At 37.9% G+C, this 19,310-nt stretch overlaps 2 protein-coding genes across 2 annotated transcripts; both read right to left on the reverse strand.

Annotated features, from left to right (window-relative positions):
* Window positions 1-2,715: 2,715 nt before the first annotated feature.
* Window positions 2,716-14,886, reverse strand: nfil3-4 (nuclear factor, interleukin 3 regulated, member 4). Its single transcript, XM_047375659.1, has 2 exons — window positions 14,706-14,886; window positions 2,716-5,530 (listed from the first exon to the last, which is right to left on the reverse strand). The coding sequence occupies exon 2, from the start codon at window positions 5,497-5,499 to the stop codon at window positions 4,762-4,764; it is 738 nt and encodes a 245-aa protein (XP_047231615.1). The 5' UTR covers window positions 5,500-5,530; window positions 14,706-14,886; the 3' UTR covers window positions 2,716-4,761.
* A 1,901-nt stretch (window positions 14,887-16,787) lies between these two features.
* On the reverse strand, window positions 16,788-18,941 carry si:dkey-172o19.2 (nuclear factor interleukin-3-regulated protein). Its single transcript, XM_047375660.1, has 2 exons — window positions 18,733-18,941; window positions 16,788-18,197 (listed from the first exon to the last, which is right to left on the reverse strand). The coding sequence occupies exon 2, from the start codon at window positions 18,182-18,184 to the stop codon at window positions 17,201-17,203; it is 984 nt and encodes a 327-aa protein (XP_047231616.1). The 5' UTR covers window positions 18,185-18,197; window positions 18,733-18,941; the 3' UTR covers window positions 16,788-17,200.
* Window positions 18,942-19,310: the final 369 nt, after the last annotated feature.

Raw genomic sequence — 19,310 nt, forward strand, 5'->3', positions numbered from 1 at the left:
ATAGCATTTAGTGCGTAAGCCAAGACGTTAAGTTTTGGTCTCACCTGACCAGAGCACCTTCTTCCACATGTTTTCTGCATCCCCGGCATAGCTTGTATTGCCAACAGGAATGCTTATGGGTTTCTTTCAACAACGATTTTCTTCATGCCACTCTTCCATAAAAACCAGATATATGTAAATGGAAAGCTAAGCATAGGTTGTTTTTATGTTTCAGATTACAAAATATCAGACCATCACAAAACACACAAAACTATAAATATGAGTTGTTTCTTGAACTATTCACTTTGTGCTGTGACTAATACAGTTGAAACCTGTTCCATCACTCTCTATCAGTTTTTAGCAATCAGGAGAATATATTCTAAAGTCCACGCATCTACCAGTTACAGTAAATGTGAGTGAATTAATTGACTGTTATTTGGTGAGATGTAGACGATATGTGCAGAAATGCCTGTAAAAAACTGACTTAAAATTTTAGGGCAACATTATTTTACATTGTGTGTATTTGTTATTTGATATTCGTTTTCAAATGTAACAAGCTCATATCTTGTAACGAGCTCATATCTTACCACCTAGGTTTGTTGCTAATCAAGCTTTACATTTAGAAGATGGTGGTATGGCAAACCTTTAATCGTGTTTGCATTTTGCAGAATCACACCAGAAGCAACAATGAAGTGCTGCCATGAGACAGTAATTGTCACAGATATGTATTCACAGGTCAGATGATCAGATGTACTAAATAGGTCAATTACACTATTCAGCCTAAGGTAAAGTTTAACTGAGTTTTCACAATATTTTGTTTGATTAAAAGAGAATAAGTAACCAGAGGCATGATCAGATTTCATGGTACCACAAAGATCTGTTTGAACATTACAGACATGCCTCCAAATAAATAAAAAAAACACATAATTTGTTGTTTTTATTTGGGGTTTTTTATCCTTTACTTCACAATATTTCTTTTTCCGTCATATCCTGTTCTTTATCTATTGTCACATGTTTTGTTTTGGGTGGATCCAGCATCCAGAGGGTCAAAGGCCCCTGTTGAAATCTGACTGGTCCTTCAGCTTTCCATGTTCAGCCACTGGGGTTTGAAGAGTATATGGAGCCTTCCTGATGTAATATTTCTTCTAATATTTTCTTCCTTCAAGGTAATATTCTAGTTCTACCAGTTTTAGAACAAACAGATCTTCATGGTGTAAGAACACAAGACCTTGAGTGGCCACAAAGTTAAAAGTCAAAGTGACTGGCAAATTCTGTGAAGTTCCTCATATTTTGCTAACTGTGAAATCTAGATTAACTAATTTAGCTCATGGTTTGCTTTCCCTTTGAGCTTTAAATATTAATTGTGATTATCACACTTAACCCCTTTTTAGAATAACAGAATCGCCTCAAACTGCTTCCAGTCTTAATGGTGTCTATTGATGCATATTCTACACATGCCAAGGATGGCAGAGTGAGAACATCTGCTTGTGATTTAAAGTATTAAGCTGTGTTTGAAAAAACTATATTGATGGACCAGAATGGATTAAAAAGTAGTTATGTAGTTATCCTGTTTTAATGCCCCTTTTTAGCATTTGTAGCATCCATAAATTAATCTACATACCTGTGGAAAATTTGTTTAACTACTATTATGTCACTAATTTGCATCATATGATTTATGTCTGTTTTAGCTGCTATATTCATAATTATAAACTCTATTTAGCATTTGGTTGACAACAAAAACACCATTCATTTATTGTTTTATATAACTGTAAATAAATTTAAGCACTAAGATGTGAATGTGAGTGTTTTGACAACGCCATCAGAGAGAAAGAGGGACTGAGAGTGCTTGTTATGGTTCGAGTTGGACGTGAGGTGGGACATTTCTGTTCCGTTGGCTACATTTCTTTGTTATTACTCAGCCAAAGAAGTTGTGTTTTTTCTTCTTTATTAGTCGGTTTGGTTTATTACTTAAAATGATCAGTAGATGTTTATAGATACAGTTGAAACACTGTATAAAATGACATAGAACTTTTTTTATTTAGATTTGAGGTAATTGAGGGCAATTAAAGACTTAAAAATAACTGTTAGGAAATAATAAAACATATAGCTGCCAATTCAACCAACTTTTTTACTCTTTTACAACACAAAGATAGATCCAATTTAAATCTATTAAAGACATCTTACTAATTACTGTTTCATAAATTAGGTTTAATACTCATAACTATCACAGGTGAGAATGCATTGAATGTCTGAGCATTTTTTGAAACCCAAGTTAAATTAAAAACATTGTCTGAGGTGTGCTCCTGTTCTCCAGTTGGCTCTGAGTATTTGTTTATAATTGAGGCAGCGGGATGCACTGCTTGGCTGGCCAGCAGCAATGTTGCTATCAGCAGTGTCAGAGTAAGAGCCAGAAACCTGGTGCTTTCTGAGCTGCTGCTAGTTCAAACATTTAGCAAAGAGAAAGGACAGCTAAAGGAGAGGCCCACTGCTCCTTCTGCTGTTCTGATTTGGGTCTGTGGTTGGTTAGACTAACAGTATTTAACCACAGAAGATGGTAGATTTTGAGTCTACCTTACATATCGTAGCATCTGAATGTGTTCAAATAGTTAAATAATGCTGATGAAAACATGCATGTGCATCTTAATGAATTAGAATGTCATTGAAAAGGTTGTTTATTTCAGTAATTCAATTAAAAAAGTTAAGCTCATATCACAACGATAGACTGAGTACAAGCAATACACTTCAAGCACAATTTTCTGCTAATTTGGATGATTATGGCTTATAGCTAATAGAAATCCAAAATTCGGTTTCTTAGAGAGTTACAATATTACAGACGACTAAACACAAAGTGATTTTTAATACAGAAATCTCAGCTGACTGAAAGCTATTTCCACGGACTTTACAGTGTATACTCTCAACACTTCTTGGAATGGAGGCAAACGGCCATTGGCTCTGGGGAGGTGTTAGATAAGTAAAGGTTGCTTTAATTGCACCCAGTTGATCAGTTTTCTGACCAGTCGGGCACAGTGACATCATGATATTAAGCAGGTACTGGTCCCTTTAGGCAGTGCGGGAAGGTGCAGAGTCCTGCTGAAAAATGAAAGTAGCATCTCAATAAAGTTTATTAACAGGGGGAATCATGAAGTGCTGCAAAAATGTCTTGGTAGCTGGCTGTGCCAACCTTGGACTTGATAAAACCCAGTGAATGAACACCAGCAGAGGACATAATGTCAGAAATTAGAAGCTGTGACTCTTCACTCTTCCCACTAACACTGGGATCCTGGTGTCCAAATGAAATACAAAACTCTTCTTCGTTTTAAATCAGGACTTTGATCCACTGAGCAGCAGCCCAGTCTTTTTTCTTCTTAGCTCAAGTAAGACACTTCTAAATTTGTCTCTGGTAAAGCAGTGGCTTAACAGAACCCAATTACTGGATACACCTACAGTCCACAACTTGTGACTCTCCTAAACTCTTGGGCTTTGTTTCATAATCCTCCTGAGGCTGCTGTTCTCCCTGTTGCTTGTGAAACTGTTTTCTACCTTCCACTCAACTTTCCCTTAACGTGATTGTATACAGTACTCTGAACAACCAGCTTCTTTAGCAAAGACCTTTTGAATCTATTGTACTTATAGTGGGCAGCAATGACACCAGTTTTCACTGTGATTGTGTGGGTCATATCGTAGCATTTCTGTACTAAAAAACTGTTTTTAACTGGTGTCTGGTAATAATCTATAGGTGTCCAAGAAACTGAATTTTGAGTCTTCATTAGCTTAAAATCATAACAGAATAAACCCTTGAAATGTAACTTGAATCTATTTTATATACAATGTTCACTTTTTTTTAGCTTAATCAATAAAATAAATGAACTTTTCAATAATATCCTAGTTTACCTGTGTGTTTCTAAAGTTAAAGAAAAACACAAGCCCCCTAAAGAATTTGGACAGGTGACAAAAAAAGTGCAGATATTTCACAGTTTTATCTATATCCTAACAACCTAATATAATTCCTGTATGTATTTAATCGAAAACATGCAAGCACACTGTGATAATGGGGTTTGGAAAGATGACTAAATGTGCCCACACAAGAAAACCAAAGGTGTTAGTCATCATACTTCACGGTTTTCAACTGAAGCAACATTTTAGCCTATTGTTAAGGGGTTTAGAACAAAACTTTTTATTTTTAAATTTTAGAAAAGAGATTTTAAAGTACTCAAATCAATTTGAACAGATGCTGGTTAAGCTGTCATGTTCATCCAGCTACTAAGCACACACTGCTGTTGTCACTTTTGATCAACCTTCAGACATGTTGAATGTGTTAATGTTTAGACTATGTGGAGAAATTTGGTCAGCTGAAAGTCCCTTTAGGTAATTCATTGCTTATTTTATTCTGTGATGTGCAGCAATGTTATGTCTAAAACCACAACTATTTATAAAAGCTATTTTTCTAAAGCAAGTACAGACTGCAAAGCTGAAGTAGTCAGAGATGCATAAAGAGCATATTTTAATGAAACATTTACATACGTTTCAAGGGCATTATCTAGCAGAACGTGTTAGATCACACACTGCTGGATATGTTGGATGAGAGGCTGTTGTTACACTAAGAGTCTCCATTGTGAGTTCTTTACTCTGTTTGCTTTTAAATAATGTGTGCATGTTGTGGCATCAACTTAGACAAATTGGGCCCAGATTTATTTAGCAATATTTTAGCAATATTTATAGAAATTGAAAGTAAGCTTTGTGACAATCAGGGTTCACACAATGGAAATACTGCCTCAGTGTTTATCAGTCAGAGATGTAATGTCTTTGTGGAGAACTTCTGTCCTTTCTCGTGCTAGCTATGTGAAGTGGAGCAGATCTGCACGGGACCCCTGGCACTTGCTGCTCCTCCTCTTCGTCAGAGGTACCTCGGGTGGGAAAGGGCTTCAGGAGAGGGGCTCTAGGATGGGCCGAATAGGGTGGTAGCAGATTTTGTTGAAGTACGAGAGGCGCTAGGACACTAGATCCACTAGTACCAGATCCGTTTAAGTAAGAATAGCCCCTCATCGTGTGAAGAGCGTATGCAGGGATTAAAAACGGATAGGAAGACTGGTGACTGGGCATAACAGAAGAGTCTCTGGCACCCAAGTAGGGGTTCCCCTGCAGGGATTGGTTATAGGTGCTGGGTTGGCCGATGCTGTGGGATTGGTGTTGCAGTTGGTTGCTTTGGCGACCTGTATAGACCGTGGATTGGGCCATGCCAAACTGAAACTTAATGGCCATCAATTCAGCACTAAGCCTAGCATTTTCTTCTTTCAGAGCCATGAGATGGGTCTCTAACGCATAGTCGTTCAACCTCCTCTTCTCCCGCGACCGTTTGGCAGCCTCATTGTTCTTGCGACGTTTCTCCCAATAGAGGGCATCCTTTTTCTCCTCGGGTATGAATTCCCTTTTGCGACGGGGTCCTTTACGCACCAGGTCACTTTCCACGGGTAAAACAGTGCTGTCTTGACCTCTTTGGAAAGGAAGGGAATGGGACTCCATGATAAAGGTAAAATAAATTAAAATGAGACACCTGGAAAAAAAAGAGAAAATAATAATTTGTAGAGATGCACAGGTCAGTCAAAAAAAACCTAGAGAACAACATTATTGAAAGGTAATGTTTAGCCTACATCTCTCCCTCCACTAAACCACACCCAATCCCCTGACAAAATATTTTCTGCAGAAAACAGTAACTTTATTAGAAGAACTTATCAGAAAAATTAGGAACTGAAAAGATTTAGTCTTTTCGTAGATTGTCTTGAGTGTCAGAAAAATAATTTCAAATAGCTAGATATAGTTATAGCACAATATACATATAGATTAAATGTAGTTTAACATTTTTTAGAAAACTAAGAATCTTCAATTTCCTTTTGTTTTCACAGAGTAAAAGTTCACAAATCAAAGTATCGCTGTGTGTGTAATATATAATAATAGTAAAATATTTCTGTCTAGGCTTGACCAGGTCCTAACACCAAAAACAAAAACCCTGAAAATGCTCTTTGGGCTTTTCTATCAAAAGAAAATTTTTATTCATTTTCAACTGTGGTTTAAATAAGCTATATTAAGGCAAGGTGATGCAAAGTTATTTGTGTAGCACCATTTCTACACAGGGTTATTCAAAGTAATTCAAAACAAAGAAACAGTGATAAGAGAAATACATCAACATATGAACAAACAATTGTAAACATGTAAACATCATAAAATCAAAAGCAATATGTGGCTTGTTTTCATTTCTGATATAAAAATGACAGTTGTTTCTTTACATCTCAGGTTTCCAGGGAGTTGATTCACTATAGACACTGACTCAGTGACTATAGTGAACATGGTCAAGTGGTGACAAATATATATAAAGTTGTACATCATTAACATTTGTAAGAGACGTTTAGTATAATCTGAGCTGGGGAATCTTGTATGTTAGAGACGTAGTCTGACAATGGAGCCTTGAGGAACCCCACATGTAATCTTTGTAATTTGTAACGACAGAACTACACAAAGTAGACAGTAGGATCAAACATGACAGTAGGATCAAACATGATCCTAACCAGTTAAAGACAATATAAAGCAATCCTTCCCACTTTTCCGATCTAGAATGTCACGATCAACTGTGTCAACCACAACGCTGAGATCAAGTAAAACCAAGGCTTAGGTTTTTAATGCGTATGCCATTTAAAACCTTTACCAGAGCAGTACCAGTGGTGTGGTGAAATCAAATATCTGACTGAAAACAGTGAAGGGATTATTGTTGTTGACATACATTTTTTTTTAATTTGTTGATAAACTGTCTTTTCAATCGTCTTTGCCAAAAGTGTTATGCTAAATAAATACTTATGCTGAGGCATGCAGATTAGGCTTCCTTAAAGGTTTAGCGTAGAATTATCTAGCTGAAGGTTGAGCAGTCTAAATATTTTAAATTTTGAATTACAAGACAAATGCAGGCAAGACTAATTTAAAAACTGAAACAGCATTTCAGTTTTGCCGAATGCACAAAGTGTGCACAACACAGAGGAGTGCCCATTCCCTTACTGACGAGCCATAACAATAAGTGATAGAAAACATGCTTGAGGTGCAACAAAAAAAAAGATTACTTTTTGAATGCTGGAAAAAGTGGTAAGCCATTTGTCCATATTTAAAAAAAAACCACTGGATCTGCAAGTTATAATCGGCAATTTAAAATGTTTTTTACTGATCTTTTGTAGACAAAATAATAATACATTAAGAAAATAACCTTGAACAAGTATTGATAATTGCACAACAGTTTATTTTCTTTTAGATTTGTCAGTCAGTCAGTCATTTTCTACCGCTTATTCCATAGTGGGTCACAGAGAAGCTGGTGCCTATCTCCAGCAGTCTATGGGCAAGAGGCAGGGTACACCCTGGATAGGTTGCCAGTCCATCACAAGGCAACACACAAACAACCACGCACACACTCATACACCTAAGGGCAATTTAGAGTGACCAATTAGCCTAACAGGCATGTCTTTGGACTGTGGGAGGAAGCCGGAGTACATGGTGAGAACCCACGCATGCACGGGGAGAACATGCAAACTCCATGCAGAAAGACCCCTGGCTGGGAATTGAACCCAGGACCTTCTTGCTGCAAGGCAACAGTGCTACCAACTGTGCCCCCATGCAGCCCCTTTTAGATTTGTTTATTCTACAAAATCTCATTTTATAAAACCATTGAAAAAACTGTGCATGTATAAGAGTTTCTTAATGTAGAATTGAGTTAAAGTTTTTTTCAGCTCCAAAAACCCACTGAGGTTGCTGCGGTGCAGATGATGTCCCTAAGCTCTGTTGGAACCACAGCCAAGGGTACAAAATGAAAAGCCAGTACGAACTTTTCTGGAACTTTCAAAATAAATCGCATTAACCTACTTCCAGCACAGCCAGGAAAAGGGGTAACAGCGGACTTCCCGTGACGTCACTGTCCGAATAAAAACCCCGCTTTTGCAACAAACTGATCTCTTCCACGCAGTTCCCCAGAGGAACTGGACGGAGGGATACAGCACGCTAATATCTCTTTGCTGGCAAACAGACATAACTCTTCAAACTGGATCCAAGAGTGTCATACAATCACGCGATCATATGTACTAAGTTAAGTAGGAATGAATTGCTGTTTGTGTATCCGGTATTCATTCATGAACGGGGGGAATTAAGGTTCAAGCGTGGCTTGACTTTCTCTCTGAGGTCTACAGACGCAAACTGTGTTCCAGAGAGTTCCCAGCAGAGACCCTGTCTCTACGATGCCGAGTGGAGCGGTTTTCCCGGTCTGAAGGAAAGACAATGGGACGGCATCACCGTAATTACAGCAGCAACGTGCAGTTTGGCCGGCCGGCAGAGCGAGCCGCACCACCCCACAGCTTTAACCGCTAAGAGCTAAGAACACGTGTTTGCCTGCTAAAGATCATTTACTCAAAAAGGTTGTTAATTTTCAATCTAGTAAAATATTTCCCTAAATATTATTTTGCTAAACTTGATAACTAAGTAACACAATTAAGCCCATTTCTCAAAGATTTTGTTCTTATTCAAAATAATATTTCCTTAAATATTATTTTACTATTTCCTTAATAATATTTCTTTAAATATTATTTTAATAAATAAAGGCAGCTAATTAAACACCGTTGAGAATTGGTCTTCCAGAAGGTTAGTTTTATTCAGCAAATCATTCTTTAAAATATTGTTTTATTAAAATAATTTTTTTTCTGATCTTGCATTGTGAATGGTTGTGTAAAGGTCTACCAATTATTGCCTAAATTAGTTCCAAGACTAACTTAACTTAATTTCCAGATTCTTCAAGATAATCCTTGGTTCTCAAACATAAACATTGCATGGTAATGTTGCATCACTCATTCGGTCATGATTTTCAACCATCTTTTATCAACTTGTTTATATTGTACATAGCCCATTAGTCTTCCCTATTCTTTAATTCTGCTTGGTAGTTTAGTTGGATTGTTTTAGCATAGTAAAGAGTTTGTTGATTGAAATGTGTTTGACTTTGAGTTCACTTATTTTTGTTAATAAATTCTTGCATTTTAAGAAATTGTGTGAATATATTCCATGTGTGTGCAGAGTTTTACTGCTCAATAATGTCAGAGCTCGTCTCACACCTTTCAATTTTGTCCTAATACCATCGCCTTACTGGGATGGTATTCACTGGACAACCCTTAACAGACCAAAAATATTATTTAATAAAATATCAATATTAAATATTAAATAATATATTAATATATTAATATTAATAATTACAACAGCTCTGTCACACAGAATCTGACTGTTCAGTTAGTCGGACCCATTCTCACCTCCTACCTGTCTAGACCACTTGAGAAAATGTGACAGGAAACAGTAAGTACTTCAGTCTTTCCTTCCTCAGGTTTTCAAAGAAGGGTTTGTAGCACTAGTGACCAACATTTAAGTCGGAGTCATTTTAAAAAGTAATTAGACATATTAGGGTTGATTAAATATGTCAACCAACCAAGAAGGCTGAGCATAAATCTTGTTAAAATTGTTTAAACCTGGAGAAGAGGAAGAAACAAACCATTTGAAAAAGTGTTTCACCATTGCAGCAGATGCATATAAGATGATATCAAGAGGTCATTCTTAGGTCTGTTTGTGTGATTCTCACTCAATCCCTCATACCAATTCTATTTTTATGGCCTTTCCACATTTTTCTAGCCGGCTTTCTGCTTCTCACTGGGATTAAAATACTTCAAGATGGGTTTATCTTGTTGTCAGCTGGAACTAAATAAGCCAACCTCTAACAGTTTCTTGATCATTAATGTAGATTTATGGGTGGAGTGAGCGGAGTAAACATGTCGAAACCACAGCGTTCACACTCCTCTGCGTGTGATCACACACAAATGCCTACACACAACACACTTACAGATGTGTCTTTTAATTTATCTCTGTTTTCCTCACACCTTTATACTTATAAAGTCATTTTAATCTGACATCATAGGCTCATTGTATGCTTGCAGCTAAATGCGACACCTCATTTACAGACATGATGGAAGCTGTCACTCAGGATGTCACACATAGGTGCTCTCTTGTGAGCAAACTATAACAAAGTGCTACAAAAAAATGGCAGGGCACTGTGTATTTTCAAGGTATGTTTTTTTTTTTATCATTTTAGTTGGTTCTCTTTTGACGTTTTTGCTCGCCTTCGAGTTGTAAATTAGCATGCACGTAAAACACAGTGCCAGATGCATCAAAGCAAAAGTTGAAAAGAGGCCCAGCCAAGCTCTCTGCGTGTGGTGGCGAGAAAATACATCAGGTTAAAAATATTCAACCCTATGCCCAGCAAAACTGCATACCCTGTGCCTGTGTGTGCTCATGTGTGAGACCCTGCACACCTGCATGTATACTACTGAGGGACAATGACTGTTGTATATTTAAAAAGCAACAGCAGGAAGAGCAAGAACAATAATCACTCAGGGAGACACAGATGAAGAGAATATAAAAAAATGTGTTCCTGAGTGAAATCTCTCTTGAGGTCGCGCCTGCTGCACCTGTTTCTTATTGACTAATTATAGCCAGCATGCTTTTTAGTAAGAAACTTTCAAACTTCTTCTTTTGGTGTCCATCCGTTTTCATGTACTCCGCCATCTGTTGTTGTGTTGCTCTGCGAGCTGCCCATCATTGTCATTGAAATAACGTCTCATAGGAACGCATTGGTCCTTATATATTAAATGGGTTTTTACCTAAATATACTCTGTTTGCGTTTGTTTAAACTGTCATCTGTGAAATTCAAGTCAATGAATTCCTACTTGTGGGGATTACAACTTCACATGCAGCTTGACGAAATCATACAGACATTTGGTAAGGGGCCGTGCTCATGGCAGCTAATAGCAATTGTCCACAAATGCTGCATTTATGGTTTTTGTTTTTGCTGTGGTTTGAAAAGTTTTTAATCTTTTTTTCCACTTCATAACTCCAGCATACACACAATATTCCAACAAAACAGATTTTTTGTGTTTGTTTGAGTAATTAAGAGTTTTATCCCATTTACTTTACTTTCAGGTCCTTTGTAGTTTCACATTCAAATGAGCTCTTGGTACATGTGTCAGCACAGGCAACTGTCTTTGTGATCCTTATACTAACTTTCTTATTGTTTTTAAGCCCTAAATTAAGTATAATATAATAAACTGATACATTGAAAGACATGTATGTATAACAATTCTAAAAGAAAACCATGAGTCTTTTTAAACCCCTCATTACTTAAGGTGATGTCAAAGTAAAAACCAAACACTGAGGTTGAGGAAGAATGCAAAAAATCCTCTGCTGTATTTGGAGTGGGGATAGGTGATATAGATTTTAAATTGCATCATGACATTTTGTGTTACTGGATAGCTGCATTCAACCATATTTTAAAATTTGATCGCAGCATTAATTGATGGTCTCATGAGATCAAAAGTGGAAAAATAGTTCAAACACTAAAAGCAAAAATCTTTTAAAACAAATGATCCAATATGATCATTAAACATCCCTAATTTGTGTTTTGAGACCCAAAACACTGCAGCTTCCTTGGTATTAACCATGAAAAGTTTCCAACATTTGCCTGCACAGCCGAAGTTAATAATCAGAGATGAAGGGCCTCACAAAATCCCACAGTCACTATAAAAAGATCCCAGAAAAGACCCAGAAGTGGAACAAGAATAAATACAACAGCCCACCAATCTTACTTTATTCCTAAACTGGCCTTACGCAACCCAACGTTCCTCAAAGCCACAAGGCAGGCTGCAGCAAACTGGTAAAAAAGAAACTGAATGATAAGGTTTGGTCTATTTTGTAACAAACACATACAGTATGTGCAGAACAAACCAGAGGCTGAGCACTTGGTTATTTCGATAATGCCTTTAGTGAAACACAGAGGGGGCAACATCATGCTGTGGGACAGATTTTCTGTGAAATTGGCAGTAAGACTTGCTCCCTTTTTCATATTGCTCTGGATCCCAGGTTAATTGAAAGCCAACATTTTGACAACAAACTAAGTTACAGCATCAAAAATGGGAAACATATGCTGTAACTGTCGACTTTAATTAAGAGGCTTTTGATCAAGTCAAGTCAAAGTTTCTTTTCACAGACTTAAAATAAAGGAACAGTTTTAAATCTGCTTTTAAAAACATTTAGGCAGGGCGTCTCTCTGAGATCTATAGGTAGTTAGTGCATTGCGGACCACCAATTTAAAAGCCAGCTTCCCCTGATTTTGGCAAACTGGTATAAATAAACAGGGTAGCACATCTCTTATAAACTAAGTAATCAGTACATAGGCCTGGGATACAGATGAGATATGTTCAGATTTCTTGACACCTCTGAGAATACACGCAGCAGCATTTTAAATCAATTGCAATGTGTGTATTGCAGATTTTGAGAAGCAAGTGAAAAGTTACAACAGTCCATTCTGCTTGTAAAAAATGCATGGATTAGTTTTTCATAGACATTGTTTGATAGGAAACCTTAACTTTCTTTATATATTTCAAATAATAAAGCCTGACTCAGTATTATGGTTTATGTTGCTTTTGAAATTTTGATTACTGTCTTTTATTGCACCCAAATTTCAGTGAAAATTGAACTTAAGTAGAGTATAAATGATTCTGATTACTTATGCTGTATTTCTGGATAAGATGTTCAAGTGGAAGCGTATAAAAACAGTAACTAGCAGTAGCTATCCAAGAAATGACCCCTGAGGTACTCCATAGACAACAGTTACTTTAGTAAGGTCGACATTTCCTCTTCAATATGTTCCAATCCAATTAGAACTGAACCAGAGAAAACTTTCCATACATTGAATGTTTTAATAGTCAACAGTGTTGACATGAGATCCAGAACCACAAAAACGTTTGTTTTTTTTTTAGGATCATTGCTTAGATGCAGGTTGTACGTAGCTATTATATGTCCCATGACTTTGGGTTGATACTATGCACCTCTCCCTGTCCCTGGGGGTTGCTCCTCCTGTGCTTCACTGCCAACCTGCCTCCATGTCAGCGTTTGGCTACTCTGTGATGCCTGGACTAATGGCCCCTTGCTGCTCTTGGGTGTTAGGTGCTACGAGGTTCCCACTCTTCGCATCATCCTAGCATCTGCACAATTCCACGTGACAATAAGCACAAATACCGACTCTCTGTACACACACACACCTGCACGCACACACATACACACACACAGGAACCAATAATCCAATAGGTTGAAGGTTATACAAACACAGGTACATATTTTATAGATGCAACCTGCCTACTGTAGGCACATGTTAATGGCACATGTAGGCAACATGATTCTCCATGCGGCATGGCTGATATGCCACAAAATGACAGGTAAAAAAACAGCTTGTTGTGATTTTTGGATTGTTTCAGAAAAGGCTTTAAAATGACATTACAGCAAGTCGGGAGGCAGATTCAAAGTCCGCTTTTGAATACATTAATTTTTTTCCATCATTAAATGAACAAATATTTGCAAATAAACAGTTTTCACGATGGCGTTTATTTCTCATAAGCTAAAAACGTTGAGTTCAATTCAAAATTATTCGGAAACATTCCGAAAATAAAGAACACTTAAGTGGTTATGAAAACTTTCTGTACATAAACACATAAAATAAACTTGTTTTACCATTCAGGAACAGTCAGAGTAGGTTTTATAATTGCTAAATTCAGGTTTATGGTCACAGAATAGATATAATCTTTAGAGCACACATGTGAGTATAAATAAATGTAATGTATGAATCACTGACAAACTGTAAGAGTTGAGATATCTCACGTGAAAAGTTGTTTTTTTATCAATAACATCTTTATGTTGAGATAAGCTCTTCTGTAGATTACTACTTACATAACAGATGTGCTGCTCAAGTGCAAAAAGGTATTTTTAACATTCCAATGTTGGAGCTTGCTGCTCATTGTTTTACAGCAAATACCAATGTATAAGCCACAGATTTTTTTATGCACTTGAAAACATCTGCACAAACTAATCTGAATTGCTGATTTGGAATCAGTACTCAGTATTAAGAAATTAGTGCAGCACATACAGTAGTGTGTAAACTTATGCAGGAATTAATGCACTACTATTAACAGTCATGCATTATTAATAAATGCACTATTTGTTCATGCTCTTCTGTATTACTACATCAAAATGTTTTTATTTTTATCACTACATAAAACACTATAAAGTTTGACAATCGAGATTGTTTTGCTCAAATTCAAACAGTCGTCACTGAACTTACAACAAAGCGTCACTCTGTGCCGTTGTAGAAATTCTGTAAAAATTGTTCAGTTCTTCTATGCACTTATTGAGAAAGTTAATAATAAAAAGTTAATTAATCCTCAACTGTATAAAAGTGTCTGTTTTACTGTTGTTTAACTAAGGAAACACGTTCCATATGTGTAATATTTTACTGCTGCAAGCACAGAGATACTACATCTTCTTAAAAACTTTAGAATCACTTTTTTGTAATATATTATCATGAGAGAATACATCTGATTGTGATGATGACAAAATATTATAAGTAACGACCCACTTACATCCACCTTAAATGCACATAAAAATAATTTTGACTATGGTGTGCTGAGATGACTTGGCTTTCTTGCCTTGTGTCATTATTTCGAGCTACAATCACCACAAGATAATATTCATAAATACATAAAATGTCTGATTCTATGGTCATTAACGCTTTAACTATTACCTTTCCCAAATCCATGTTTACATAAGCAGAACATCTGCCTTACCTTAAAACTCCAAACTGCAGCAAAGCCAAGCTGGCAGTGAACTTGTTGTCAAGTTGAACGTGGTCTCACTAAAACATAAAAGTTCAAGTTAGAGCCTTAGCTCTGCTGTGAGACTGTATCAGGTAATATTGCTCTTATGAGCCCGTGGGGTTAACGCAGTAGCTCTCTGCTCACCTCCTTGCTTTTTCTCACTCTTTGAGTTGCTTTCCTGTATTTAGGTCTGACTGTCCACCTCTGTAGTCACATGAAAGGTGACTGACTCCCCCCTTGATCATAACTGTATTGTGGTGTCATTGGCATGCCAACACAGGGGTCTTCCCTCTAAATGCTGCTGTTGATTCCAGGCACATTCAGGGTATTGCATGATAAAACTGTATAAGTTCAATATTACATGTTTCTTTAATTCTTCAGAGAAGCACATTGTCTTTACATAGTTGTTGTGTGAACTAACGCTGCATCATTTTAATGTGTAAGTTCTGTCTGATAATTTCACAGTTCGGATTCTGATTTAAAGTGATTCTTCTGTATTAAAAAAAACGTTACCGTTGTAGCAGCAGCAGTAAAAAAGACATTATTAGGAACAAACCACAGCACTGTCTATCTGAAGCACTATGGGGAGGAGAGATAACTAACGTGGCATTTTTTTCTGCAGTAGATTTAAATAAATCTTGTTAGCCTCAGATTCGCAGAAAATACAGAAGTAGTTGGGAGTCATCAGCATAGATGTCAAAGGTGACAGTACATGTTTGCAAGTTTGTTTCTGCTTTTTGCAGCACTCTGCTTACTTTAGAGGCTCAGATGTGACAGAAAGACCACACGTAGTTAAGGCTAGAGTTATAACACTTGTAAAATTAAGCTTACCAATAATGTAAAGAATCGTTCAACATGGAAATGATTCATTATTCTGGCCATTGCAGATTTAAGATTTAGGACAGTGCAACATATGTCAAGTTATGGAAGTGCAACACACAGCAAAATCTATCCCCATCCCCTCTTTTATATCGGCTGTACAAAGTAAAAAGAAGATAACTTGACATGAGAGTATGAGTGAATCTATATTAATTACTAACATAGTTACAAATTTTTCATTTTAAAAACAAGGAAAGAAATTTTAACCCTTCAACAAATGAAAGTAGACCCTACCCCACATTTTTGTATGCAGATCATATGTGAGAAAATTAACTTTAAATATAATATTTAAATGATTCTAAACGGTTTAAGCTGTTGCACAAGGTTTGTGCAATTTAGGACAGGATTTGTCAAATTCGTTTAATTCATTTATCTTTAAACTTGAACATTTCTGTAAATGTAAAATCTGCAATACTGTAAAATGAAATGTTTTAATTTTAGCAGTGCAACACGTTCAGAAGAGGCAGAAAGGCGCAAAACAATGAGTTTGCCATTATTTGGGTTGGAGCGCCCTCTGCTGGTACATGTGTTTCTGCTTCATACCAAGTTGAATTGAGTAGAAATTGATCGAGAATTAATGGCAATAAATTACTTTGAATGTTGATGTTGTGCCATTTAGTAACAAGTAGTGGTATGAGAAGATTGATAGTTTCCCCACAGAGAAACCTAGGCTGTTGGGTAATAGAGTCCTATGCGAAACCTGAAACTTTCTTTAGCAAAAAACAAACCAAAGAAAACCACGACTTAATTAAAAAGGCGGGAGGTTTATTTTTCTTATTAGATGTGCATATGCAAATTCAACGGTGAACATAATAAAATTGAGGAGAAATTAAATTACTTGAGAAATGTTTTTTGCATTTTGCCAATTTTATGGCTAAATACAATATCAATTTTTCTTTGATTGCTTTTCCCCGCTTATGATATTTCCGCGGATCTTGCCCAGGGGCGTAATGTTTGTTGGTTAAGCTGTTGGCCTGAACGGTTGAAAGTTTGGTTTTCCATTGAAGCAAAGTGTGCTGGGGAAATACGCAGTGGGGATATAGGGGAAGACCAAGTGACCAAGCACACAGTTTCACTGGCGCAGTTGGTGAAAGTTTTTCTTTATAACTCACCACAGGTAAAAGTGTGGAAAAATAAAATAAAAATAAATGAATGAATGGAAAATGACCCATCTCCAAGCATACAAGGCCAGTATTTTTAATTCTACCAAAAAATATCAGAATATTTCATGATTAATTTGCGCATGAAGTTGATAACACTATAAAACATAATCTTAAACCTTTCAGTCCCATTGTGTAAAATTGACTAGTACCAGAACAAGAGCGATTTATCTTGGCGATATGGGAAACATGCATACACTAAATCTCTATATGTCCAAATACATTTCTCCCCTGCATGATTTGTGTACTGGAAATTGAAAAATTTTCATACTGGTTGTCCTTCTCACTTTTAAATTTGTTTTGGGGGATTTGTTCATTTTTTGTGCTAGGGTAAGTTTTGTAAAGTTAAGCTGCAGGTCTCCATCCTTACTGCAACATCCTGAGAGTTTCTTATTGTTCCGTGTTGTATCAGCTCATGAATCCCCTCTAGAGGTGTTCCTCCACGCCTTGCATGTGAACGGGCCGGCCGGGATATACTGTGGGTGTCTGCAGGTATGAGGAGCGCCACATAGCCGGGTGGTTCAGATGGGGTACCACCCAGTTCTGATGCGGATATCCGACGGTGGGGGCATTGTGGAGGGCGTTAAAGGGGGGCAGAAGCGCTGGCAGGGCGGAGAGAGGATGGGGGGGTGCGTCGGCAGATATGGAGCTGTCATCGCTGCTCGAGGAGACCTGTCTCTGGGGGTCCATGTCCGCCTCTGCTGGCCTGCAAATCCCTGCAGCTCCTCCATGGGGGAGAACTCGGTGCCCTGACAGAGGGACTGGGCCTTTTGCGACAAAGTAATGATGACTTAGTGGGTTAAAAATGGGACTATAACAAGGAATCTTGCCCTCAAAGTGATGCACCGCAGTTTCTTGTTGCCTCACACCGGAAACAGCAGCTGGGCTGCTCCTAGTGGGGCGCCAGAGCCCCGCTTGTAGGAAAGCAGGGGTGTGGGTGGATAAAGACAGTGTGGAAGCCAACACGGATGCAGAGGATGATGCACATGCTGAGGCAACTTTGCCTTGTTCCAAACTCAGGTTGTGGTACTGCAGGTTGAGCACCTGAGCCCGCAGCTGGGCGTTTTCCTCACTCAGAGCCAGCAGCTGGCCCTCCATGAGCAGGTCGTTGACCCTCCGCTTCTCCCTGGACCGCTTGGCTGCTTCGTTGTTCTTGCGCCGCTTATCCCAGTAGTTGGCATCCTTCTTGTCGGCCGGGATCATCTCCCTCTTCCGACGTCTTGTGGGGCTCAAGTGGCTTCGGCATGCTCCTAAACGCACCAGACGTCTTGTCAGCAGTGAAGGCCGCGTCACGGGGACGAATTCTGGTTCCGGACCGGCCCCCAGGAATCTGTTGCTCTCCGCCGAAGGAGAGGATGGCTGGCATGGGTCAGCCGACTCAGACACCTTAGGGCTCTTCGTGGTGGACATGTCGCTGATGGAGCTGAAAGAAAATAGTTATTTAAAGAGATTTTAAACGACTGCACTTTCTAATAAATGGTTCATTACAATAAACATGTTCATTGTATATACCACCTCAAGATTACAATTTAGGCACAGAAGGATAAACAAACAAACACACGGAAAATACATGATTACTTCCTTCTCGATTTATTTATTTTGTGTCATTAAAGGGCATAATTACTCATTTAAAATGTGCGACAATATGATAAATGTCTCTTTTAAACTCGTGCATATTTCTAATTGTGTGTGCACTGTTCAGTCAGACCTTTTATGAAACCATCTAATGTATTGTCTTTACAACTAGTAGCACAGTGAATGCACCATGAGGCCAATGCTTCTGACAAGTTCCTCGGATTTATTAAAAACAACAACATATACTGAAAAATAAACACTTAACAATATTATAATGGTCGCATTTATTCACCCAGTCAAAACCAGCATCAGTTAACTTCAAGTAGCTGAGTCTAAGAAACACAAGTGAGCCTGACGATCTGACAAGTTTTAAAGACACTGACCTGAACCAGAGGATGGCACCTGAAGGAGGATTTAGATCGAGTTTCAAGGAGTCTGCTATAATTCCGTACACACACACAGGGTCATACACAGTAGCCCACTCTGATAAGAGACTTGGCTTTTTATTAACTTCATGGGTGTTGCCTGAAAGCGCAGAGAGTCGCGTCTAACTCTTCAGACTGTAGCGCAGCTGCAAAGCGCTCAGCTGCTGCTTCTGTTTCGCATTCAACCTCCCTGCGTGAGCCCAGCCAATCGCGTTGTATCCCCACGCTACGTGTCTGTCTACCTTGCTGTGGAAAGGGAAGCTTATGGTGGTGTTGTGGCCACGATTAAAGCTACAAGTGATGCTGAAATGAGTCTGGACGGATTCACTGCCCTAGTTATTGTTCTTGTGAAGTTGCTAGTCTTTAATCTTTTTGTTTTTTCTATGCATTCACAAATGTTTTTGCGTTAAATTTTAAACTATAATGTATTTAATGCGAGCAAGTTAAGTGCATTTCTAGGAAGTATTTTGTGTCATTGTGTGCAGTAAGATTGGTCATTCTTCATTTTTGTCATCTTGACAATATTGCACGGAAAC

This window comes from Girardinichthys multiradiatus, chromosome 9, assembly GCF_021462225.1.
Source record: "Girardinichthys multiradiatus isolate DD_20200921_A chromosome 9, DD_fGirMul_XY1, whole genome shotgun sequence".
Lineage (NCBI taxonomy): Eukaryota > Metazoa > Chordata > Actinopteri > Cyprinodontiformes > Goodeidae > Girardinichthys > Girardinichthys multiradiatus.

Excerpts from the sequence above, each read along its gene's own strand:
- nfil3-4 (XM_047375659.1), bottom strand. The coding sequence starts at position 5,499 with ATGGAGTCCCATTCCCTTCCTTTCCAAAGAGGTCAAGACAGCACTGTT.
- si:dkey-172o19.2 (XM_047375660.1), bottom strand. The coding sequence starts at position 18,184 with ATGTCCACCACGAAGAGCCCTAAGGTGTCTGAGTCGGCTGACCCATGC.